The sequence below is a fragment of the Salarias fasciatus genome, chromosome 9, assembly GCF_902148845.1.
Source record: "Salarias fasciatus chromosome 9, fSalaFa1.1, whole genome shotgun sequence".
NCBI classification, from domain to species: Eukaryota; Metazoa; Chordata; class Actinopteri; order Blenniiformes; family Blenniidae; genus Salarias; species Salarias fasciatus.
The window spans coordinates 7,558,622-7,586,250 of NC_043753.1; the positions used below are offsets into that span (position 1 = coordinate 7,558,622).

Here is a 27,629-nt window from a genome sequence, read left to right on the forward strand (position 1 = left end):
AGGTTCATGTGAGAACGCTCGGCAGCGCTCTGAGGAGCTTCATTCAAGAAGACCGAGCACCTGGCGAGCAAAGCTTCTAATCTATAGACTCATTTCTTGGTTTAAAAAAAACCACACCCACCCTTTTTCCAGTCTTTAGTATTAATTTTCCCGCCAAATTAAATAATCTACACTCCAATAATTTACATTTTACCCCCACTTTTGTATGATGGTTTTCATTTAAAAGCGGTGAAGGAGAAGCATGTATAACACCTCCTGGTGGCTGTGTGACGCTTAGAGGAAACACTCGGCCCGACAGGAGTGTTTCCATTTCCGGAACTCTCCAGAGGTTCCAGAAGGAACTCAGGCTAACAATGGCCAGCAGCAAGTAAGGCCGAGCGCAGAGCTATTAAAACCATCTCAGGCAGGCAGAAACCCCGTTTCTGCAGGTTCTGCTGCAAGCCTTCCACCTGTTGATTTACCTGTTGCACCTCCTGTGAGAACAAACCATCAAATATGCTTTTAAGTATCACAAATTCACAGCTAACAGCTGCTCATCACCATCTTGAGTAAATCCAAGAAAATCAAAGAGTTCACAATGATCAACACCTTTTATGTTCCCTCTGACCTCTGCCACACTTGGTACGTTCCAGTTCTCCCCTGGAAGGATGAAGAACCTCCTTCTTCCTGTTTGGAGTTCAGACCTGGAACCTGCTGTTGGGCATCAAACACTTTGGAAGCAAATTCCCAAACTAAGAACAAGGTTAGGTAAATTTCTTGTGGTACCAGAGTGTTTCCATGGGTGTAAAAATGTCACCAATATGTTTATGTGCAACTAATCAAAGAAATGGACATGCTGGGCTTCCATTTGCCATCAGGCACAGCAAACAAACCGTCAGACACACGTTTCTCTACTCTTTGTGCATAATTTAGAAGAAGAAATTAAAAAGGTGCATTCATAATTAAACTCTTGGAAGCTTTATGACTTATTGATATAATGAAATGTCATTGGCTGAAATTCCTATGTGGAAAGTACTTTTGAAATTATGACATGACTTATTTTAGTTGTTGACATGCAGGTTGAGTGAGTTCCATGGTAATTTTCTGTGAGCTGTGACTCCTCAACCTGGAAGAAAACCTGTTAAAACTGTGTTTTTTTAATATATATTTTCTGCCATTTATATTATTTCTTAATGCACACTAATTGTCAGAATGTGTGTTATCTCTCAGCTTAAGTGACAAATAAATACATGAATAAAATAAATGAAGCACAGAAAAAGCTAAAATCACTAAGGAGAAACAAAATTGTGAACATTTAAAAAAGAAATGTAGAAATTGCTGAAACCCAGCAGAAAATTGTCCAGAATTGTTTTTTTTTTTCTTTCCAATGGCTGAAATTGCCACAAATGTCTATAAAGAAACAAAAATGGTTGAAAACAGTGAGACGGATCAAACAGGGGAAAGGGTTTACATTTTTAAAATAACTTTAAATATTGAAAAAGGAATAAACACATGCACAGGCAGAGATGAAACTGCTCAGCACAGTTAGAAAAACATAATGTTCCGTGTCATGAATCAATGTAACACAAGACTGATTTTCAAGACGTGACAAATCTTAATTTCTTGAGCTGTGTTATTGTCATTTTGAAGGTTTAACATGTTTTGTGTCTACAGATGAATACTGTTTTAGTGGAAAGTGATAAAAACTGCTGTTTTTTGACTCGGTGGAGCTTCGATTATCCAGCGTGACCAGAGGAAATCAGGTAACCTGCTGCAGCTCTGCTCCACTGCTCTGATAAGGTAAACCCTCAGTGTAACAGGCTGACGCTGGATCCACAGTGGACAAAAAGAGTCAGTGTTGTGTTTATTGCCCTCTTGTGGCATCCTCACACACATCAGTCCACCCTCCATTCAGCTCAGTTTCCCCTGAATATTTGATGAAAGCTTCAAAAATACATGTTGTTAGACTGAGGAAAAACACACATGAGGACAGGAAGAACATGCAAACCCCAACACCGCAAGCCCAGACTCAAAGCCCCGATTATCTCACTGTGATGTGAGAGCTAACCACTACACACCCTTATAACCTGCATCAAAGGATTATAGTTTGGAATTTCTGTTATGTTTGTCAGACTCCTCGAAAAAAGAAAATAAAAAAACCCTTAAATTTCGGAGCTTCATGCTGTAACCTAAGAGGAGTATTACAAAAAAAAGTGTAAATAAACTCATATTTTTGTAGTCCAGTCATTTTCAAAAAAGGTCTCATCTCCAGAATAAAAAAGGTAATATAAACAGATAAATAAGGTAAAACAGCCAGTAGATAGATGAAAAGGAATTGATAATACCGATAATATAATTGATAATAAAATGAATAATAAAAGCTACATAAAGGACAGAAAATAGCAAAATAACAACAACAACAACAAAAAAAAAACTAAAAAGGGTACAAAAAAGGTAAATATAAAATTAAGATTAAAAACAACAAAAAGTGTAACCAAAACTGTTCAAAGCATTTTGAAAGTCTAAACAGCTGAATGGCTCCAAAAACTGGAAATATCTAAATTGTAGCTGTGACGAGTCATGAACGCAACCTCAGGTTTTTGTATGAATACATTTTTTTTCTTTCTTTTTGTCTCCTTTCTGATAAATCACATGTTTAGTTTCTCCAGACAAATTCAATTTGGTGGAAAATCATGAAAATGGCTCCTTTGGTCACCAAGGTTACAGACCCCTGGACTATCCCATAATAACTTTAGCCTGTATGTACACACACACACACACACACACACACACACACACACACACACACACACACACACACACACACACACACACACGTGTGTGTTTAGTCGCCCGAGGCTGCACTCATATTGTTTGGATTAATATAAGTTTGAACGTCAGAAGATTCCTTGAATTTTCTGCATTACAGAAACATGCAGACACAAGATGTTTGACCAGTTTATCACAGCAAATCACTTTCATATCTTCTCTCTCTCTCTCTCTCTCTTTCTCTCTCTCTCTCTCTCTCTCTCTCTCTCTCTCTCTCTCTCTCTCTCTCTCCCTCCCCCTACCCTCTTTCTCACACACTCTCTAATACCCTGAGCCGGAACTGTCTGGCTCTACATCCTGTTCTCTCATCCAGCTGTGAGCCTTCAGACCTGCAGTCACTGAAAACAACACCGAGACACGTTTTCCCCTTGTCTTAAAAACAGTCGCTCTTCAGGTATTTTAGGATTTTCAGTGCATCTGGTTGAATGAAGAGCAGAAAGAGTTTCATAGTTGGATAAATTGAGTTGAAAATCAGTTTTTGATTTTAGGAGATAAATGTTTTAAATGTGACCAAAACCCTGAGGGAACCTATCAAAATCTGAAAGTTCAGTGCAGCGACAGTTTGGGTTCAAGCTAATTCTTATATGACTATGTACACATCAGGGCTTGTAATTTGACACCAGCCTCATTTTGACAGACATGATAGATTTATGGAATCATAGTCCATATAACCATGATAAACTCAATACATCCACTTACACGTGTATAGATTGTAATTTCGCACATGTAAATAATCAAATATGTACACTATGTTCTGGTAATTTGACATCAGCCTCATTCCTATGTACATTATATTTCTAAACACACAATAGGTGAATGAATGACTGACTGATTGCAGAATGGAGTGCTTTGTGTTTGACACCAGCCTCATTCTTATGTGAATATATACATGTCAGGATAGATGGTTGTAATTTAACATCAGCCTCATTTTGACTTACAGCAAATTTTGATGGATAGATGTTTCTCCTCCTCCTCCTCCTCCTCCTCCTCTGTGGGGGTGTGTCATCATTTCATGTCCAGCAGGCACTCCTCTTGTTTCACAATTTCTGATTTCCTGGATTCACCTCAGCACGCACACACACACACACACACACACACACCCTCTTTGTGCCTCACACACACTCTTTCTTTCTCTCCGCATGCCACCTGATGAGTTGTGTAAGACAGAGGCGGATGCTGCCGGAGCGGCAGAACTTCAGAGAGGAGGGGATTCATGTGAAGGACGGATGCTGAGCGCCGAGGAGGACGACTCTTCCTCCACTGGACACACACAGGCACACACACACACACACACACACGTCGGACTCTGCTCCAGCTCCAAGGAAGCATCAGGTGAGTCACTTTGCAGTTGTGGAAAATCCAAAACGAGCTTCTGGTTCCTCCAGGGCTTCCAGAGATATTGTTTCTGTTTCTGACAGTAAAACTCTGCAGCTCAACGCTTTGAGTTCAGGGTTAGACGAAGACAACGAGAAAATCCATTTTAATGACAGCTTCCCATGCAAAATACAGTGAAAACTTAGTTTTATTTGAAACGTTTGCCGTTTTCTTGGTGGTTTGGTGGACTGGATTAGAACCTCTTGTGGCCCGATTTTGGCCCACGGGCATCATGTTTGACACCCTGATGTAAACACTGAGATTTTGAGGCTTTTATTCCCATTTTTCTGAAAACTGGTGCATGTACCAGTTTTTTAAATACAAGATATATATTTCTGCATGTAATACATTATATGGTCTTTAAGCAGAAGAAACTGGAAACATCGGACTGGAGGAATGTAGAAATGTGTGATTCAGTGACTTTAATTGCTTCCAACACTGTTCATTACATAAAAGCGCTTCATCATTTATGCACATAATTACACAATTTTCTCTCTCTGGGAAAGAAATGTTCAATTTCCAAGTATTTCAAGACGGACCGATCGGATTAATCCGGTTCTACAAACTCATGAAATATAAATGCATGTAACGGGGAGGAAGGAGGTTCTTTTCTTCAACAGAAAAAAAGGATTTTGTTTTGAGTCAGAGGAGAAAAGGAAGCAGAGAAGGAAAAATAGGAAAGAAGAGAAATTAGAAGTCAAGCAAAAGTTAAAAGAGAAACAGCAGGAAGGAGAAGAGAAGGGAAGAAAATGAAGGGATAAAGGAGGAGACAAGAAGCAAAAGATGGAAATGATCAATAGAGGGAAATAAAACAGGTGGAAAAAAGAAGAAATTAAGCTAAAAGGGGAGAAAAATAATAGGATGGTCAAAAAAGGTTAAAAGTATAAAAAGAACAAAGAGAAGAGAAATGAAGATGACAAAGAGAAAATGAGAAAGAAGAAAAGAAGGAGAAAGGTAAAAGTTGCAGCAGAGAATATAGAATTATGAGCAACAAAAAGAAGCAGAAACAGAAACTAGGAAAACAGAGAGAGAGATGGAGAAAGGAAACAAAGTTTACACCTATTTGAACAAGCTTGGTCAGTTGTGGATGTGTGGATGCAGCAGTGTTGTGATTCAGTGTGAAACGCTGTTTGGAAGGTGTTGGTGCAGTCTTGGGTAATCCGACCTGGCGTGTCCGTCCCTGCCCTCAGGACGATCCTCCTCCAAACACAAAGCCTCTGATATTATTAGAGCGTTTTAACTTACAAGCCAAAGCAGCGTTTCTGTGAAAGGACACGCTGAGGCCCTGGGAATCAAAAAAGAGAGAAGTGGAAAGCACGCAAATTCAGCGCTGAGTTTTGAGAGTTTAAATGAGTGTAAATCATGTTTCCAGGAGGATGAGCAGCTCCAGAGATGAAAGGTGGAGGAGACGGAGGCTGCAGCTCCTCCTCACGGTCTGTTTTCTGCTGCTGGAGCCACATAAAGGTACATTTATCTTCACCTCCGTCTTCATGGGACTCATGTCGGCTTCAACATGCCGATCAGGAAATGAATCTACATCCTGATTTGAATTTCAATTTGTAAACACGCATCACCAGTCAGCCTTGAGAACAGATGAAATGTTCATTTGTTTCCTTGCTATATTAAAAACTACAGTTTCTCCTCTGCAGCTCTTGGTTTCTTCCTGGGAGATACCAAAGCCGTGCTGGCCGGCTGCGAGGACCACTGGACCCTGCAGGACGGGGTCTCCATGCCGCTGCTGCACCACATGACGGTGTGTGTGGACCTGCGGGTGCTGGTCCCGGGGGCCTGGGTGGCCTTCTCCTACAGCTCCCTGTACGCCCCGGGCCGCAGCGGGCCCGAGCTGGTCCTGGAGGGGGACGAGCGCGCCATCTACGGCTGGCTGCTGAGAGTCAGACACACGTTCCCTCTGCAGCTGAGTCTGGGATTCTGGCACCGGCTGTGTCTGAGGAGGGACGTCCCCGGAAACAGCTTCAGCCTGCAGGTAGCACCGGACAGGGGGACGAACGGGCCCCCGGCAGTATTATTATAGAGCAAACAAATGTTCTTTTATTTGGAACTACATACACTGATAAAAATGTCCTACTAGTCGACTTTAAAGAAAAAAAGATATCTTTTTGCATAATTTATGTTGATCAAGCAAGATTATTTAAACTACTTCATGAAAAAAAATCTGCATTTTGTAATCTGAAGAAATAAGAATTTTACATTTCTGTGTGGGTGTATTTGAAAAAAACAAAATGCAAAAGAACATGGAGAAATTTTCGGGTACAATCTAAAATCTAAAATACATAGCATTTTATAAAGAATAAATCTAAAATGTGATGCATTTTCAATCAATCAATCAAATTTTATTTGATATAGCACTTTTCATATTTATAAAAATAACACAAAGTGCTGAACATTAAAAACACATAAAAACCAGAAGAATTAAAAACATTATGCACCACATGGCGAAGCACGCACACACACACGCACACACACGTACATACGCACACACACACATACACACACACACCCACACACTCTCCGATTATATTGCACAGAACACAGGAGACGTGGCACTGAGCATCATGGGGAAACACCACCAGTGGGGCCGTCCACACCAGGAGAAATCGAGGGTCATTAATACATGGGGCTCCAGCACCTGACCTCCGACCCTGACAGACCAAGGAAACCCGCACACCGAAGTGTGGAGACCCCAACACCAGACCGGGACCAACTCCCGGTGTGAAGGACCCCCCTGAGGAAACACTGAAATTAAACAGCTAAAACGTGATAAAATATGATACGAAATTAAAATAAAGCACTAAGATAGAATTACAAAGTAAAAAAAAAAAAAAAAAAAAAAAAAGTTAAAAGTACATAATAAAATAGAATAAATTTACATAAATAAAGATAGAATAAGAGGACTATAAAAGGTCAGTTAAAAGCCTGATTAAAAAGGTGTGTTTTCAACCTCCCTTTAAAAATATCAACAGTCTCTGCGGTCCTGAGGTTCTCTGGCAAGCTGTTCCACAGGCGGGGCCGTAGTGGCTAAAAGCCGCCTCGCCATGAGTCTTGGTTCTGGCTTTAGGAACACACAATAAGGCACTGCCAGGGGACCTCAGGGCCCGTGAGGGTGGATAGGGTAAAAACAGGTCAGTTAAATAAGAGGGCGCAAGGCCGTTAAAACATTTAAAAACTAATAAGAGAACTTTAAAATTGATCCTGAAGCGGACAGGGAGCCAATGCAGCGACTGTAAAACCGGTGTAATGTGGGCCCGCCCCCTGGTCCTCGTCAGCACACGAGCGGCTAAGTTTTGTAATAGTTGTAGGTTAAAAATGTTCTTTTTGGGAATACCAGAGAGCAAGGCATTACAGTAGTCTAATCTACAGGAGATAAAAGCTGCATTAGCACCTCTGTACTGGCCTGAGAGAGAAACGGGCGACTCTGGCTATATTCTTAAGATGATAAAACCCAATCTTAGTTATGTTTTTATTGTGCGGAATAAAACTTAGCTCAGAGTCAAAAATCACGCCCAGGTTCTTAACTGATTGTGCTGCTTTAAAATCCCGTAATTTAGGTAAAATTTTCTCTCTCTGACCTTCGGGACCGATAACTGAAACCTCAGTCTTGTCCTGGTTGAGCTGCAGGAAATTCACTGCCATCCATGACTTGATGTCTGAAATACAGTTAAAAAGAGTTTCTGTTGGCCCTGAGTCACCAGGAGACACGGCAATGTACAGCTGAGTGTCGTCAGCGTAGCTGTGGAAACTGATGCCGTGTCTCCTGATGACGTCCCCAAGTGGAAGCATGTCGAGATTAAAAAGTATGGGACCTGAAATTGAACCTTGGGGAACCCCACACCTAATTTCATGGGTTCCCGAGGAACAAGTATCCATACTTACATAAAAACATCGATCTGTGAGATAAGAACTGAACCAGTTAAGAACATTTTAAATTCATGTAGAATTATATCTAGTTAATATTCAATAATGAAATTTTGCATTTATTCAGAACAATAACTGCGTTTCAGATTTAATATAACATTCCATGTATTTTCAATTTCTTTGATATATTTAGATGTAATAAATACAAATTAAATGATAATAAATGTGTATGTTCTTGGAATGGTCTGGAAATAGTACAGAAATGGAATAAAAAAAAAATCCCATTCAAATTAGTGTGGAAAGGCTCCATCATTTTTTATCTACGATCCTGTTTTCTAGTGAAAATGTAGAACTTTACACGTTTTGCATTTGTTTAAACAACAACAGGGCTCAGAGCCACTCAAAGCACAACTTTTTGAAAACGTGGTGGTGGTGTTGACCTTACTTAAATGTTCCAGGTTGACGGCAGGCTGGTAGCAGAGCGGACGGTCATCGCCCACGCCATCCCCCCCTCCGGCTCCCTGTGGCTGGGCTGCCACCCCCGACACCGGCCGCCGGGGCCCCGGCTGGCTCTGGTGGAGCTCTACATGTTCAGGGTGTGGGCCGACCTGGACGACCACGGGCTGTGCGAGGACGGCGCCGTGATCGGCTGGGACTCCAGGAACTGGGGTGTGACCAGCCCCAAGGCCCGGGCCAGGGACCCCCACCTGATGTGTGGTGAGAGCTGCTCCAACCGAGGCCTTCTGCAGGGATCCTGACTCATTTCCAGTACTTTGGGTTCTTGGTGACTGATATCTGGTGTTTCTGAAGTCTATCTATCTACTTTAAATATCCCTCATTCTAATCCTTTTTGGAGGAAGCAAAGGCAGAGCATGCAAACTACATACAAAAAGCCAGAAATGAGATGATATGCGGCGTTAAACATGAAACCACCAGGCCTTGTTCAAGGATCAAATAGCCTGTAATGGAAAATATGAAACCAAATTGAAAGTTGAAACCGAAACTGAATGCTGTGGTAATAAAAGGACACCACAGAGCAATAAAGCGGCTTTGATAGAAAGAAATTAACGACAGTCATTAATAAGGAAGTTTTAATGTGTTAAGCTCAGAGAATGAATGTCTCGGAGTATCGATTGGCTCTTTTCAGTGGCGTTTTAAACCATCTGCTCCAACTGAGCTCCTCAAACTAACTTGTAGTCATGAAACTGACACCGTTCTTTAACTTCAAGCTGATTCCAGAAGTTTTTCCAACACTTTTCAACAACAAACTGCTTCATTCCTTTGTGAATATAAAACATTTTGTGCCGTTTGATGTTTGTTTTCTCTGTTTCCATGTAAATGGACATCGTTTTCAAAACGTTGCCGTGTAAAGGCGAATCTCCTCTGAAAGAAAATAGCAAAAACAATGTATGTTCACTTGAGGCGTGTTGAGTAAACTAAGGCTTGAAATGCATCCATGCCTGCGATTCTACCTCTCACATTTAGCTGAATTAAGATAAAGGAAGTCATTGTTTAGCTTTTCCTACTTTTTATCTGCCCCTGAAAGGAAATTAATCAATTAAATTTAAATAATTTAAGCATGTCCACATCAAAAGTGATCCAGTCTCTGAGTGCAAACTGCACATAAAGGCTGTTTTCTCAGATCCAGAGTGGAACATTGTGCATTAAACCCTGGAAAATCCATCCAGTGAATACATATGAACTGTAAATGACAGAATCACGGCATTTTCATTGTTTGAAGCAGATTCTATTCTTTAAAGAGCAATTAAAACCTCATTTGGCTCCAGTTCAGTTTCCTCTTAAGGGAGTTCCAGAGGGATCATATTTCATCCGGACACTTCCAAGATTTAGCAATTCTCCTTCTCAGTGCGTCCCTCTTTATTTCTCCAGCTGATGTAACATGAATGATGCCTTTTGGAGTCTTCATGACTGTAGAGATGCATGTTGCATGTTTCTCCGTGTCTTGTAGAGAACAAACGGCCGAGACACGGAGCTCGGGTTTACAGAGACGTTTCTAACGGTGTGTATTCAGGTGACTCACTGCATGCTGTGTGTTTTTGTATGTTTACATGTCTAAACTGCTTATATGCGTGACAGCAATGGTAAGATGCAGGTGCTCTCAGCTGTAAAACAAGCTTTAGGATCTTTTTTTTTATTAGTCACGTTGCTAAAAGCAGAATTACTCCACTAGAATATGTGAAACAGTGTGCGCAGGAAGAAATCACAGTAATACACACTCTTTAAGCATCAATGACTTTCACTGTTTCAGCTGCAAAGCCTCAGTTGGAACGCAACTTCGGCCCTCCGTTTGGTAAGTTTCACGTGAAATCTAAATCTCACTTCATATCTGGAATATTTTACACGTTTGCTGATGTTTAGTTTTAAACAGCAAAACTTGTGTGTGTATTTAAAATAACCCAACCAGATAAAGCACCTTTTCTTAATATATTTTTAGAAACACATGCTTTAAAAACAATGGATTGTGTACAAATGAAGTCCAAACACATTGAATGTCATTTAAAATTTTAGCTACATTTTGATGTCAATTCATTGTTAAAAATGGCTAAAATTATTTTCTAATCTTTTTTTTTTTTTTTTCTTGTGGATTTTGGTTTACTTTTCAAAGACTTCCATGTTGTTTCTGTTAGAGTGAGTGTATTCTGCATAAAGGACATTGGATTCAAGTCATATTATCAATATTAGTTTTCTTTTGTGTTAATAAATGAATGGATAGAGTGAAGCAAGAAAACAAAATGATTCATGTGCAATAAGTCAATATAGGACTATGTATATATAGGACAATTTGTGCCACATTTGTATTGTTTGAAATAAATATATGAATATATGTGGATTTATGTGAATATGTGAATACTGTATTTGACAGTTTCTTTTTGACTTTGATAAATATAAAAATACATAAAACATAAAAATCCTTTATTATATCAAGGTGGTATTATTATGATTATGCTAACTTTAAACATATAGTACCAACACTTAAATCTTTTTTCTATTTTTAAAATTCGTTGGACGGCTGAAGGTTGGAACATGTCTCACCATTATTCTGATTGATGTCTTTCAAACAATGCACATCCAGCACATTTAAGTCTGGCTGTTGATTTCACAGCCAGATTTCCCACCACTCCATCCCTTGTGGGGCGACAGTAGCTCAGTTGGTAGAGCGGGTCGTCTTATAACCGGAAGGTTGGCGGTTTGATCCCCGCTCCCGCAGGTGTAAAACTGGCGTTGTGTCCTTGGGCAAGATACCTCAGTATGAAAGTTGTGAGAGTGAATGGTTGGTGGTGGTCGGAGGGGCCGATGGCGCAGATTGGCAGCCTTGCTTCCGTCAGTCTGCCCCAGGGCAGCTGTGGCTACAATAGTAGCTTACCACCACCGAGTATGGTGTGAAAGGGTGATGTGATATTGCAGTGTGAAGCGCTTTGGGCTCTGTCATGCAGGGTAAAAAGCGCTATACAAGTGTAGTCCATTTACCATTTTGTGAGGTCAGCCCCGCCCCCAAACGCCAGTCCAGCCAATCAGATCTCAGCACGCCAGCCGACATTTCCAATGGGGCATTCGCCCTTCAGCAGAGGGAGATCATCCCCCTCAGGTCAGTCAGGAAACATCTGGATTCAGTCTGGAGGTGGATTTGATTAAGATTCTCAATATATCGTTTTTTAGGAATTCCTTTCAAAGGCTGCGACACGACCCAACTTTGCTCCAATGAGAGTAAGAGTTTCTCACTCTTTTGTCCAATCAGTGTTTTTATTTTCATTATTGCACCTGCAGCTATATTTCTCCCTACAGGCGGACACTTTTGGATGCCCATCACTGTGGATGTGAAAGAGACGAAAAAGACTGAAAAAGACGTGGAAACAATGGTGAGAACTTCACTCTGCACTCATTATTCTACCTCGCTTTTATCAGTCATCATCAGCCCTTCATTAAAAGATGTTTCTAATTGATTTGAAATATCAAAAACAAGTCTTATAAGCAGAGGATTAGTGTGGAGGAGCAACACATTCCTAATCTGTGATGCACCTGCTATATTTGGATGGCTTTCATCGTCCTAACAGACTATGTCAATACAGTTATATGTCTGACCTTTCACAATCTCACCCCCCTTGTAGTGATTAAGTGTTTTTTTTTTTTTAACTGTCTTCTCTATTTTCATCACTCTAAATTCCTTTAAGGTAACAAATATGCTAATATGGCTGAATTTTACCAGTGTTATTTACTGAGAGTCTCTTCCTGATATCAAACCTTTGGACCAATTGATCAAATGACTGAACATCAGCCCACTCCCTCCCGAAAGCAAGCAAGCAACCAGCCAATCAACCAGCTGGCCAACCAGCCAACCGGCCAATCAACCGAACAACCAACCGACCGACCAATCAACTAATCGACTAACTGACCAATCAATCAAACCAACCAACCAACCAACCAACCGGCCAACCAACCGAACAACTGACCGACCAATTGGTCGACCGACCGACCGACCGACCAATCAACCAACCGACCGACCAATCAACCAACCAACCAACCGACCTACTGACAAACCTACCGAGCAACCAACCAACCGGCCAATCAAGCGAACAACTGACCGACCGAGCAATCAACCAACCGAGCAATCAACCAACCGACCAACCAACCAACCGACCAACCGACCAACCGACCAACCGACCAACCAACCAACAGACCAACATACCAAGCAACCAACCAACCAACCAACTGACCGACCAACCCACCAACCAACCGAGTGACTAACCAACCAATTGACCAACCGGCCAACCAACTGACCGACCAACCCACCAACCAACCGAGTGACTAACCAACCAATTGACCAACCGGCCAACCAACTGACCGACCAACCAACCATCCCACCAACCAACTAACTGAGCAACCGACCGACCGACCGAACATCACAGCATCACAGCCGAGCTGAAATTTGCTGCCATTTTCCATCCAGAGAAAATTCATCACACAGGTCTTCTAGAACTTGACTTCTCCGTGTTGTTGTGGTTTTTACTTTCAAATATGACAAGGCTCTGTTCAAATTCAGGCTTTGGGTGTATTCTTGCAGAATTCTGACAGTGTTGGTTGGTTTTCCGACGTTCTTCTGACTCCCTTCCACAATTCAAACAGATTTCTTTGGTGTTTGGTTAATGGGTGACTCTAAAGTGCTCGTGTATGTTGGTGTGAGTGATCATCTAACTTCTGTGAGACTGTACTTGTCTTGGCTGTATCCCGCTTGTTGCCTCAGCTTGGTGGTGTTTGAGAAAAAGTCATGTCTGGAAATTAAATGAATGCATAATTAAGAACAGTGCGCTTCATATTTCAGACACTATGCAAATAGTAGGAAAAGTTTTGATCTGACTCAAAGCCGCTGTGTGCGGAAATGTCAGATTTTTAATTACTGTTGTTATGAAGGCGGCAGAAAGACTTCCACATTATCATTAAAATAAACGATGATCCCTTTAGAAATCAACATAAAAGGCATTCTTGTCACGTAAAACTGAAGGATCGTCGATGCTTCACCTCAAAGGGCGCGGAGATAAAGCCAACACAACAAAGCATCAGCGACTCTGCTTGTACCGAAAGCTGAAATGTGTCAAACTCCCTTCACGCCACGTCCCACTCGGGATCAGCATCCGCCTGTCTCTGTGTCTCCGTCACTCACTCAGGTGTCAAATGCGTTTGCTTGTCATTCTGACGGCGTCGGAGCAGCACATCCAGAAACGAGCTTTATGGATTTCTGTCAGAGTAACAGAGAACTTCAGGTCGGTCTGATCCTCCGGTGAATAACGCTCCTCTGCAGATATCATCCCAAACATGCAGGAGAACTGACCCCTCCCTTCCCTGTTCTCCAGGTAGTGAAGGTGTCCTGCAGGAAAAAAAAAATCATAAGGTAACCAGTGTTTCCATGACCAAGTTGCTAACGTATGCGTGACGCAGCTTGACGGTGAATCTTTGTGTTTCCAGTCGGATGAACTGCGGCGTGGTGTTGCGGCTCAGCCCTGCTGTCTCAGCATGTGACCTGCAGCGAGCCGGGGACTCTGCACTGCAGCATTCAGGAGAAGGAGTACGAGCACGAATAACGGGAGCGGTGGAGAGAGTCGGTGAGCGCTCACCCACTTCCAGTCACAAACTGCACAGGCGTGACAGTGAAGATGTTGACAGGCTGACAGGTTTCTGAAGTGATGTTTTAAGAATATTAGCTTCATAAGGAAGCATCCACTGAAAACAAAGCAATGAGGCCTGTTTAAAATGGCCAAGATCTCATTCTTCAGGTTGAACCTCATTTAACCAACTGGTGTTTGTCCTTGTGAGAATGCGTAGATCCAAGTCTTGTCCACAGCAAGACTGAAAAGGAGGGAAGGCGGTTATTAAAGCAGCCAGCAAGGAACAAAGTGAATGTAGATTCTCCGTCCTCAGCTGCATCATGGGAGAGAACATTCTCCACTCTGCTCCGTCTGGAGACATGGTCATACACAACTATGAATGCATGCATGTTCATGGAGGTACTTTGTAGAGTCTGGACCAGGACTCTGCTACCTGTATGACCGGAAGAGCCATTTCTGAGATTTCCCACAAACCTACATTTAACTGGAGCCGCAAAACACGTTTAACCTTTAAAACTAGGCTGAAGTTCATATATACAGTGGCTTTGACATTTCTTGACATTCAGCTGTTTTTGTACCTGCAGTTGACCAACACTTTCATCTGCATCATCAACAGTTTTATCTTCCATCTTTTCCAACATTTTTCAGACAATTTGGACATTTTTTATTAGAATAATAATGCTTTAGTAATCCGGCAAGGAAATTCCTTGAAGCATTTGTCCACACGGAATAAACTGAAATAAATTTGAATATCAAATAAGGCAGGATAAAATTTGAATAAGTCATTTTGGTGCAAGGCTGAACAGTGACTAATACAAGTACAGAAATTATTAAATGAACCGAAACACAACAGAGCTCAATGGGAAGCTTCACAACCAAAACACAGAATTTACCTCACATACAGTATATATTTTGTGCTCACTTCATTTCCTTCCTGCAGGTCTGTGCAAGGGTGTGACGCATCCTAGTGGTCGGTTTGTGCGATGCGCATCCTCGTCCTCCCTCCCTGACGTCTGTCAGTCAAACCAGTCCTCCCAACTGAGATGGTGAGCGTCTCCTCTGTTTGTCCCCCTCTTGGCTCTGAACCCTCCGTGCATGTGACGTGTTTGATCTGCAGCTGGCTGAAGGGGCTCCACTCGCCTCCTGCGGGGTCAGCGACCTCCTGCAGGCAGGAGCGCCGACCTTCACCCTCTTCCTTCTGTGACTGCAGCGCCTCCTGCAACTCTACAAGTAAGACTCACATCACTCGCTGGTTATTTATCTGAGGTCTCACCTCTAACAACCTCTTTCCTTTCTGCTCAGGTCACTTCTACGCTGTAAAAATCAGCATCCAGAGCTCTTCTGTCAACGTCAGCACCTTAAAGACTCTGGTATGGAGGCTGTTCTTCAGCCAGGTGGTGAATAATAAACATATTCACAACATTCACTTTAATTTCCAGTTTTTAAAGCCAGATGCAGCCTTGCAGTGCAATGAAGAGTCTGGGTAAGTTTGAATTATTAATGTTGCAAAGTCATCAGATTAATGTACCGCCACACATTTATTTGTTTACTTTTTTTTTTTTTTTCCATGAATCTGAATAGTTTTTGTGGAGTCCCAGATTTTATTTACTGCCCCTGTTGAGGCATTTGAGGATCAAATGTCCCATTGAGTCCCACTAAGACTATTTTTGTCTCTGCATTGTTTCATGTTTGCGAAGAATTGCAGAAATTTACAGTTAAAATTCCCCACCAAAGGACTGTGGACATGAATTATTGTAATGTCTATGTATACTATATATATTTTTATTTTATTTTAATGAACCTAATTTTTCATATAAATAAAACACATGAGGTGGTTTTGATCTGAACACTAATCAGTCGTTTTGCCAACAGAAGTATCACATTTATTCTCGTATTCAGTGCAGCATACTCTACTTCTTATCATACTATTCTTATTATTACCTGTTTCAGTAAATATAATCAACATTCTTTCTTCACAGATGTTTCAGTTCAGAGATTTTAAACCTTTATAAGGTAACTTCTTCTTCAAATGTCTGTATAAATCGTAATTAATGATCAGTTTCTGGTTGTGAGATTTGTAAATATTACCGTACTTTATGAATTTTTCTCTTTAACCAGGGCGTTCATCTGGAGTGTCACGGGACACAAGATAGGTTTGCTTGTTTTTCTCTTTGCTTTTTATATGTACATGTAGGGAAATGACTCTTAGACCTTGCCTTAATAATGCAGGATGTTTAATCAGGAAATACATGATTAGATGGGTTATGGACATGAGAACATATGAAAATAATGACAATTTATATTTCCACTTCGAACTTGTCACAACAAACACTGTTCTGTTTTACTTGCTCACATCCTTTATCCTGACATGTGTCCTTTACAAAAAATACAGCAGGAAATACACTTTATGCACTGTGCACTTTAAATCGATTTTTTTACCTATTAACAGCCGAAAGAATACGTTTTAGGATCAGAATTGAAATGTATTACTTTTGCATCTACACAAGTACAGACTTTTAATCCTTTAGAGCCCAACCAGTATTTAAAAAAGATTTCTGCAGATTTCCCACTTTTGAGATGAACTGATAGATTGCACTCCAAAGTTCCTGATCATATTTCTTTCAGATATTACGATTATTACTATGATTTCACACAAATTTAATATAGAAATAACCTGTATAGTTAGAAAAGTTTCCAGACTCTCGATACATTTTTATAGAATCTCAATAATTTCACTGTTTATTTGACTGCATGAATAATGATGCTAAGATGACCTTTTCTTTGAATTTGCATTCATAATTTTTTCGGTTGGTTTGATGAGGACATTAAATATGGAAATTTATTGATTTTGTTAAAAAAGAAAAGGTTAAAATGCTAATGGGACACACTGTTTGGCCTGGCCGTTATAATGTTGGTCTTCAGGTTGTACAGCTGCATGGTGATCCTGGAGATCCCCAGATCCGTCCACAGCTGCTCGCTCTACCAACAAGTGCTCCGGCGGCTCAGTGAGACCTCCATCACCATGGAAAGCCCGCTCACCCGCATAAGTCCGTCAGCTTTCTATCGATATATGTCTATTTTTAGATGATTGTCCGTCCTGCTCCTGACGGTGCTGTTTGTCCCCAGTGGTGTGTGGCCGTGCCGGTCTAACTGTCCACGCTCTGGTCGTGTTGAACCTGACCTGGGTTCAGCGTGACCTGTTGACCTCTGACATCTGCCAACCGGATTCCACTCTGCTTCCATGGTATCGAAACCTGATGTGTTCATAACTTCACATTATGTTGCAATAACAAAGCCTTAAAGTAAACTAAAAACGGGATAAAGCGAACTTTCATTCACACATGTAACACTTACATTTTGATCTGTATGCAGCTGTCTTCAATATTTCAGAAATCAAACAGGAACAATGATATATTTTTTAAATGTTTTTTTTTTCAAATTATCTAAAACAATAATAATAAAAGAAGAACAGTAACAATCACACCAATCACGATAACAGCGATAATTATAATTGATTTTTTTCTGTTATTTTTTTCCACAGTGAGAGAAATGAGACTCTTGCTGTTAATATGACTGACAGCTGCCCTTCAGAGTCTCCCTTGGCGACCCCACCCACCGAGAGACCGTCGACTCACACGATCGGCAACACTCCTAAATCCTCCCGATCAGCTGTGACTGCAGGACAGAGTCCCACAACAACTGGAACTTCAGCACAAACCACAGCCGCACAGCCGAACATGACGTCTGCTTCTACACCAATCAGCAGCTCACAGCCTTCAGCCCAGCAACCGGTGCTCCAGACTGTGGCTGCTTCCAACGTCATGGCTGTACAAACTACTGTGTTGTCTGGTAGTGCAGTCGCGGTAACACCCTCTAGAAACAAACAAACAAATCTACAGAGGACAACAACTGCTGCCACGCCGATAAATAACACAACTTATACAACTGTGGAGGAAACTACAATATCTAATAATATGAGAGCACCAGCACTGACACAATATTCTGATCAGGCAGCAGAACACAATGCAATGTCACTGACGCTGTCTCTGAGCAACACAACATACAATGTAACTACCACACACAATGTGTCTACAGCCACATACTCTCCAAACGATACAACTAACAATCAAACCACAGTCACAAATTCTCCAAATAACACAACAAACAATGTAACTACAGTCACACACTCTCCACCTAAAACAACATATGATGTAATTACAGTCACACATTTGGCAAATGAAACAGCGAAAGTAACCACAGCCACACATTCTCGTAGTAACACCACACACAATGCATCTACAGCTACATACTCTCCAAACGATACAACTAACAATAAAACCACAGTCACAAATTCTCCAAATAACACAACATACAATGTAACTACAGTCAAACATCATCTAAATGAAATGACTAACAACAAAAGTACAGTCATGCATTCTCCAATTAACACAATATACAATGTAACTACAGTCAAACATCTTCTAAATGAAATGACTAACAACAAAACTACAGTCATTCATTCTCTAAATAACACGATATACAGTGTAGCTACATTCAGATATTTTCAAATTAACAGAATGCTCAATGGAACTTTAAAGCACTATCTAAATCAAATGTCTATCAACAAAAGTACAGTCATACATTTTCCAACCAACACAACTCACAATGTAACTACAGTCATACATTCCCCAAATATTACAGCATACAGCCAAACTACTGTCAGACATTCTCCAAATTACACAAATAACAAAACTATAGTTGCAAATTTTCCAACTACAACAAAAAATGTAACTCTAGTCAAACATTCTCCAAATAACACAACTTACAATGCAACTACAGTCATACGTTTTCCAACTAGCAAAAAGAATGTAACTACAGTCATGCATTCTCCAAATATCACAAAATTCAATGTTGATACAATCACACATTCACAAACCAAAACAACACACAATGCAACTACACTCGCACATTCTCAAAATAGCACAACTGACAATGTAACTACAGCGACACATTATCTGAATAACACAACCTACAGTGAAACTATTGTCAAACATTCTCCAAATGATACAACTGAAAACAAAACTTCAGTCACACATTCTCCAAATTTCACAACATTGGATGTAAATAAAACCAGACATTCTTCAACCAAAACAACATACAGTGTAACTACAGTCACACATTCTCCTAATAACACAACCGACAATGTAAACTCAGTCACGCATTCTCCAGAAAACACAACATACAGTGAAACGACCATCAAACATTCTCCAAATTACACAACTCTCAATGTAACTACAGTCACACATTCTCCAAATAATACAGCAAACAATATGGCTACAGTCACACATTCTGTAACCAATACAACACACAGTGTAACTACAGTCACACATTCTCCGAATAACACAGCATACAATCTGACTGCAGTCAGACATTTTCCAACCAACCCAGCCTACAATGCAACAACAGTCGGTCATTCTTCACACGTCACAACATACAATGCAACTACAGTCCCACATTCTCCGCCTAACAAAAGAAACAAAACAACTGCAGTTCCTGATTCTGAAACTAACACAATATACAATGTAACTACAACTGAGCATTCTCCAAACGACATGACGAGCAACATTACTACCGTCAAACTGTCTCCAAATGACATAGGATACAATGTGATGACAGTTACACATTCTCAGGATAATACAACACATAACGTATCCACAGTAACACATACTTCATATGACATAAGTAACAACGTAACTACAGCCACAAATTCTCCGAAAAATATAGCTATGCCAAATGTAACCACAGTCACACATTCTGGTACAACTCACAATGTAACCACAGACACACATTCCCCAACTAACACAAAATACAATGTAACTGCAGCCACACCTTCCTCCACACTATTTTCAAACAACACAGCAGAGACAGTAACAACAGTCACTCATTCTCCAAATGATACAACAGTTCGTAATATAACTACAGTCAGATATTCCCCAAATGGCACAACACACAGTGTAACTACAATGACACAATCTTCTAATCACTCAGCAGCAGCCAGTATAAATACAGTCACACATGCACCAAATATTACGGCCCACAACGTAACTACGATAACTTCACCTCCAAATGCTACAAGTAACAACACGATTACCGTGAGCTTGTCTCCCAATGATACAACTACAATTCCACTTTCTTCACATAACACAACATACAAAGTCACTACAGTTATTCATTCCCTGAGCAACACAACAGCACACAACATAATGAACACATCATTTCATAATGTTGCATCGGAGTCCACTGTAACTACAGTTACACATTTTCCAAATGATACCACAACAATGAAAGATGTAACTACAGTTACACCATTTTCTAATCACACAAATAAATACAACGTAAATCCGAATGAATTGTTGACTCCACTTGACAATCACACAACAGTGCGGAATGTAATCATATCAACTGACAACGGGAGACAACACAACACTCCCGTCAGCACGACAGCGAGTGCATTCACCACGTCGACCGACCTTGAGACAGGGAACAATGTAACTTTAGCGCACAGTTACACAACAGATACCCCATTTGTATCTCCCAACTACACAACAGTGAACAGTACATCAATGAAGGAAATAAATGGTTTGGTTACAATGGGAAAAACAACAGCAAGCATGATTGAAACACCGGATCACGCAAATCTTAAGACTGCAACTCAGGCCTCAGGAGCTGTGGTCCATGCAACTGTTGCACCAAACACCAAGACACACCAGGAAACCACTGCATGGTCAACCCTTTCTACACAATCCACCAGCAGCTCAACTCACCAACCGACAACGGCTCTGCTCGACGGCCAGAGTGCCAAGCACACCACTTCCTTCACAAAGGTCACCACTTCCTCCACGGCGACCAGAGAACCAGGAACCGGTTCAACAACTCCAGCAGGTACAGTCAACAGTGTCACAGAGAGGATCTCACAACTTGTTTAAACACTGACCACTTCTACAACACTGCAAAACACCCCCGCTATCAGCCCGGCTGCTGGTTTTGAGATATGTGTAGTTTTTGATAACCATTATGATTGCAGGTTGAGAACACTAATCATGTATTGCCCTCTGTGTTCAGGTACTGGAATTCCTTTAACGCCCATGAGCGAAGCTGCACAGGAGGAACATGCAAACAGCCTTCTGAACCAAACACAGGACACGTCCCAGCTCAACTCCACTCAGGTGAAGTTTGGTTAACAGCATTTGATTGCTGGACAGCTTTTTATTGCTTCGAACATGTTCGGCATTCTAACAGTCTGGTGTTTATTCCTGTCTGAGCTCTCCTGGTCGCCTCTCTTTCATTTCACGCGCCGGCTGCTGCGGCTTCCTCCTGGCAGGCCTCACCCGAGAGCCCAGCTGCTCAAATCCCTTCATCGGCTCCCAGTCGCTGCCCACATCAAATTCAGCCCTGATGTGCGCTTATGAAACAGCAACTTAAAATTTAAACACCTTCATTCAGGTCCTCCTACTCTTCTAGTGAGAAATATCTCTTCCAACTTTCTTTTTTTTAATGAGTTCAATTTGTTGGAAGAAAGTAAAGACACGATCCTAAGACATGAACCCACGTGGTACTGAATTTATTTGAATTGGGAACTTGATGTTTTGTTTTTAAGTGCTGATTTTCAGCACCTGAGGCCCTGTTTGCAAGATAATAGTGCACAGGCTGCTGAAAACGCAACTTTTTGAAAATGCCCCAACTCCATCTCCATGGAAACAGGAGGAAATGCAAACTTTTCAAAAACCCTCTGTCTCCTTGGAAGCAGGGATAAATGCAGCTTTTTGAAGTACGCTCTGACTCCGCCTCCAGAGAAATAGAAGAAAACATAACTTTTCTGAAATGCTGCTACTGTACACGCGCACGACAGCCACAGTGAATAGTTGTTCTGCACATGCATGAGTAGATAGAGAACAACAACAACAATGTTTGCATTTTAGAGTGCCGTGACTCCCAGTCCATATTCTCCTGCGACTTGGTAGTTTTAGAGTTTATAATCACCCAGATTATAATCCATCTGGACTGTCTGTCTGTACTCATCACTGTTAATATTTCTTGTATATAAAATTTACAGCACAACCAACACAAGAGTGGTACATTTTCTCTTGAAATGTCGTGTAAGCAGGGCCTGACTCACTTTACGGCTGCTGCAGGTGTCACAGCTGGTGGGCGAGTTGGAGAAGCTTCTGGAAGGCCCCTCAATCTCCAAGTCTGTGGGACAAAAGGCTCTCAACATCATCAGCAACCTGATGGACGGTGACTCAGCAGCACTCTCGACCTCCGCTAACAGGTCCGGCTCGTTATTTGACGACGAGCACTCACACACTCACACACACACACACACACACTCGCACGCTTGGCTTTAACACAGTGTTTCTGTTTGGTTGCCGCAGGCTGATTCGACAGGTGGATAATTTGGGTCTGAAGTTGATTGTAGAGGACAGCGAGATCCTCGCTTCAAGCTCGCTGCTTCTGGCAGTCAATAAAGTGGACGGGTCCAACTTTACAGCAACTTACTATGACATTGTCAACACAGATGATGTGCAGGTAAGGAATGTATTGTCTGATGTTGCTGCATTTGCCAAAAGATAACTGCACAATCATGAAATGCAGATTGTTAACACATGGTCTGTTGTGCTTCCAGCTCCAAGTCCTCAGCAGGTCCCGGTGGTCCAGGTCTAAGTCTGCCCTGGCCTCTGTGTTCCTGCCGCCCTCGCTCACAGCGGGCCTCAGTCCCGGACAGCAGCAGCAGGCCTGCAGAGTCCAGTTCACCTTCTACACCACAAGCATTCTCTTCCAGGTATCTTCATCACACACAAGCAAGATTGATGAAAGCCATTAATTCTGCTTTGGCAGAGCATTACTAAAGCCTCCTTTCATAATTCTTCCTTTCACAGGATGTAACATTGGATGACAAAACTCTTGTCAGTCCAGTTCTGGGCTGCAGTGTGGCCAATCTGTCAATCAGCAACCTGCCTGAAAACATTGAGTTCACAATAAGAAATATCACCCAGATAAAGGTGATGCGTTTTCTCAGTTTCTTCAGTTTAATCTCATGATGACGCAAAAATGCATTGAAACTCCCTTTTTGGTTTGTAGGGTAGCTTCTCGGCCTCCTGCGTTTTCTGGGATTTCACCTTAAACAGTGAGTACTCCATCAACTGCAAGTCGACTGGAAGTTCTGATGTTGGATCTGCGTCAGTTCACTCCGACTCCACCTGTGTAGCAAAGACAATAACCAGACAATGGGACGTGGAAATAATTTTCAGCATAGATATATTAGCCATTGAAGCAATAAAAGTCCAAGTATGTCTATGATCTAAAAGATGCTGCTTAATGCTGGATCTGATAGAAAAGTGTCGGAATACACGGTTTGTTGCTGTCGGTCTCCACAGCTCTGAGCAGGTGGTCGTAATGTTTTGACTCCTGTTGTTCAGATGGCAGTGGAGGCTGGAGCTCAGACGGCTGCCATCTCATCAACGCCTCTGCAGAGGAGGCAACCTGCAGCTGCAACCACCTCACGTCCTTTGCAATCCTGCTGGTCAGTGTCTGTCCGTGTGTCAAAATATAAGGCCCGTGGGCCAAAACTGGCCCGCACGAGGCTCTAATCTGGCCCCGCCAGGTCAAGCAAGCAAAGAAAAGAGAAGTTGGAGTTCAAATTTGAAGTTATGATGAAACCAAAAGGAAAGTCAGGCTGTCTGTGTTTCTCCTAAACTAAAATGTTTTGACATTAAAATAATCCTCTAATTTCATGTTCTTCAAATGCAGGATTTATCCAGACAGGACGTCGTCGACCGCCAACACACACAAGTTCTCACTTTCATCACCTACATCGGTTGTGGAATCTCGGCTGTTTTCCTCGCTGTGACCTTGCTGACATATCTTTCATTTGAGTAAGAATCCATCTCTACACCTCAAAATCAGTATAAGAAGCCAAGAAAAACAAAACAAAACAAAGTGAACTGGTTTTTTTTTTCCTCTTCTTTCAGAAAACTGCGCCGAGACATCCCGGCCAAGATCCTGGTCCAGCTGTGCTTCTCCCTCCTGTTCCTCAACCTGGTCTTCCTGCTGGACGGCTGGCTGGCGCTGCAGCCGGCCGTCGGCCTGTGCGTCAGCACCGCCTTCTTCCTGCACTACTTCCTGCTGACGTCCTTCACCTGGGCGGGGCTGGAGGCGCTGCACATGTACCTGAGCATCGTCCGGGTCTTCACCCCCTACCTGGGCAGATACATGCTGAAGTTCACCCTGATGGGCTGGGGTGAGAGCGTTCAAACCGAACTCCAGAGGATGTACTGTATGTCAGGCTTCTGCACCAATTAGATGAATATGAATGGATGCATTTTGAAATGTCTTTCAAGGTATTCCCTGTGTGGTGGTGACCATCGTGATATCAGTGGACAAAGACAACTATGGGCTGATTTCATACGGAAGACACACAGATGGCACCGCTGATGACTTGTAAGTGGTGAAGTTTCTTTTCTTTTCTACGTGGTTTGTCTTAATATTTTAGTTTCTTGTGAAGAAGCTAAAGGTGTATTCTGGAAGGTCGCTGGTTCACAACATCCTAAAAGTATTTTACATGACACAAAGTAGTTGAAAAACTCAGTTAGACTCCGTTTCCTGACACTGATGCAACGCCTGAATTTAAATTTTAGAACTATTCAACAATCACAGTGCAGCTGCTTCAGTGAGCTGGGTTTATCTGAATACACACACATCATCTGCAAAGTGTGTAAATCAGTCAAATATGCATTAAAAAGCCAAAGATATATTTTCTTTTGAATAAGTAAACCTTCATCGTGCGTCGTCCTTCAGCTGCTGGCTGCGGAGCGACGTGGCCTTCTACGTGGGCGTGGTGGCCTACTTCCTCCTCATCTTCTCGCTGTGTCTGGCGGTCTTCGTGGTCGTGATGGTCCAGCTGTCCCGCATCAAGAAGCAGAACCCTCACAACCAGTCTCCCAACCGGGGCCTGATCACCGACGTGCGCAGCGTGGCCGGCCTGCTGATCCTGCTGGGCCTCACCTGGGGCTTCGCCCTGTTCGCCTGGGGGCCGCTCTACCTGCCCTTCATTTACCTCTTCTCCATATTCAACTCCCTGCAAGGTGAATCCGAAGCATTTGTCAGCAGATGCATCCCTGCGGCGTCTGTCTCATCCCTCCGTCTGTCCTCTGCAGGCTTCTTCATCTTCGTTTTCCACTGTGCTGTCAAGGAAAACGTTCGCAAGCAGTGGCGAACGTATCTCTGCTGCGGAAAACTGCGTTTGGCGAAAAACTCAGGTGAGTTTTTCCTGAATGGAAACTTCTAAAATCCTGTTGGAAGTTAAGCTAGTTTTGCTTGTTTAGCAAGTTAATCAGCAGTGAATACTCCAAGATTTTAAAGTTATTTTCCTTTTTCCTATTTCCGATTTTATATCAGTTCGGCATACAGTATGCAGAGCGCATTATGAAGCTCTTTTGACACAATGACAGTAAAGGTTCTGATTCTAGACACATTTTATTCCTGAGGAACGAGCTTCTCTGTTCTTCCCCTGCAGAGTGGAGTCGAACTGCCACCCAGACCCACAGGAACCTGTCGCTCCGCACCACATCCGCCTCGCCGCCCCAGTTCACCTCTCGAAGCTCGTCGGTCATCAGCGATGTCACCAACAGCAGCGGTACCTTCATCAGACGGCTGCTGCCTTTCTGTTCACCGTGTTCACGGTTTTCCGGTCATGATTTGTTTATTTTTCCTCGTCTTCAGGCTCCGTGTTTGTGGACAGCGGCATATCTGACCTCTCCAACAGCGACGTGGTCCTCAACGAGATCCACCGGAGAAATCTGGAGATGATGGAAAAGTGACACAGCCTGAAGGATCGTCGGTTGAAAACCTCCTGCAGATCCAGAAAGTCATGCAGATGGTCTTAAGGCCCCAGTTGCAAATCATTTTCAAGTGAAAATAGAAAACTCTTCTGTTGTTTACAGGACAGTTGTGCTCACATCCACGGAAAACTTGAAAATAGATCTCAAGGTGGAACTTTTTGGAAATGCTTCGACTCCGTCGTCGCTGCTCCTGCGCATGTGCACCACGGCCGGAGCAAATACTTCTTTCTGTGCACGTGCAAGTAAATGGACGATAACCAGATTCCACAAAAATATATATATATTTTTTGAAAAACTTGAGTTTATTCATTTGCACAAAAGGATATTTTTTCAAAAGATTAAAAGATGCTAAATATGGTCCTTACTTTTCAGACCGCATTTATGAATGCACACATGTATGCTGCTCACATACAGCTTTACCATCAGTCACGATTTGAAACATGGAGCTGCTTTTACACAGTGAAGCATCAGAAACATGTCTGATTGTTTATGGTCTGAGTGTGAAACACAGGATGACAACAGTTTAAATCAAGAAGCATTTCACTGTTACAGCTGTTTACTGCATTTTATGGACTGTCTGAAAGCTTTCCCTACTTAAAGCTAATGTCGCACTGACCATAGAGAAATGTCTGTCACTAGCTGATCATTGTAGAGGTCGTTATATTTCTATTTTTCTACATTCCAATGTATTTTGTTGACATATTTCTATATATGCATGTATTTTTTTACCTCTATGCTTCAGTGTTAGTTGATATCAGAGCTGTCAAAAGCTTTTAGAGATGGATTACAATAGATGTGATGTAAATGTGAGAAAATGCAGATGCATATTTACTGTCTCATATGTGATATAAACACAGTTCTCTCTTTTGTGGTCAAAACAGGTCATTTTTATTATTGCATTATGGAGTCAGAGAGCTTCTGTTTTTATGCAAAACAAAATATTTTGTGGTTACAGAAAACAACAAAATGGTTGGAAATTATATATTTTTGACATCCTGGCTTTTCCTGTGCACATTGTGAGTGTGTGTGAGTGAGAAAGATAGAGAGAGACGGAGAGATTTGGTGTTACGTGTCACTATAACTAATAGTGTAATATCGTGAGGTCTAATTGAGCATTAAAATTTAAAGTTTCTTTTCTTGATGTCGCTGTCTGACTCTGATCCAGTCATTCAATCTTATTCCAGAGAGGGTTGAACTGGAACAATTTGACTATTGAAATAACTTGAGATTCCTGCTGGGTTCAAGTGTGCAAATCCAGCTCAGACATGATTTATAATGACTTAAAAACACCAATGAGGTTATTTCACAGTCAACCTGAACAGACCGTTTCCTATAACAGTGATGTTCAGTCTGCTGCCAGTAGGTGGCGCACTGACACTGTTAAATATCATACTGTAATGGAATAATAAACATTAGTCTGTGGATACAGTAAAGGCCATAAACTGGTCGTCAGTCTGAGGTCAGGGCAGGTTTAAAGAACTGTTCCTTTGACCTCTTTATTTATGTGTTGGTTGAATAATACTTGTTAGTTTATACTAAACTACATCTCTGCTCCTTC

The 27,629-nt window shown here is 41.8% G+C and overlaps 1 protein-coding gene across 1 annotated transcript; it reads left to right on the plus strand.

Moving 5' to 3' along the window:
- Positions 1–4,060: 4,060 nt before the first annotated feature.
- adgrg2a (adhesion G protein-coupled receptor G2a) lies at positions 4,061–27,629 on the plus strand. The gene is made up of 34 exons (XM_030100056.1): positions 4,061–4,140; positions 5,555–5,646; positions 5,832–6,166; positions 8,514–8,772; positions 10,025–10,075; positions 10,325–10,366; positions 11,734–11,781; positions 11,860–11,933; positions 13,737–13,832; positions 13,923–13,960; positions 14,035–14,171; positions 15,115–15,220; positions 15,292–15,404; positions 15,477–15,544; positions 15,614–15,657; positions 16,154–16,187; positions 16,293–16,327; positions 17,097–17,221; positions 17,301–17,418; positions 17,716–21,116; positions 21,297–21,400; positions 22,367–22,503; positions 22,607–22,760; positions 22,858–23,013; positions 23,111–23,233; positions 23,313–23,358; positions 23,651–23,754; positions 23,982–24,106; positions 24,203–24,471; positions 24,572–24,671; positions 25,029–25,315; positions 25,388–25,489; positions 25,747–25,866; positions 25,953–27,629. The coding sequence occupies exons 2-34, from the start codon at positions 5,559–5,561 to the stop codon at positions 26,048–26,050; spliced, it is 7,137 nt and encodes a 2,378-aa protein (XP_029955916.1). The 5' UTR covers positions 4,061–4,140; positions 5,555–5,558; the 3' UTR covers positions 26,051–27,629.

Bases quoted from the DNA above. Each gene is read 5' to 3' on its own strand.
- adgrg2a (XM_030100056.1), top strand. From the start codon at position 5,559: ATGAGCAGCTCCAGAGATGAAAGGTGGAGGAGACGGAGGCTGCAGCTC. The intron at 14,172-15,114 runs GTGAGCGCTCAC...TCCTTCCTGCAG, and splicing joins GGGAGCGGTGGAGAGAGTCG to GTCTGTGCAAGGGTGTGACG. The intron at 23,755-23,981 runs GTCAGTGTCTGT...CTTCAAATGCAG, and splicing joins CGTCCTTTGCAATCCTGCTG to GATTTATCCAGACAGGACGT.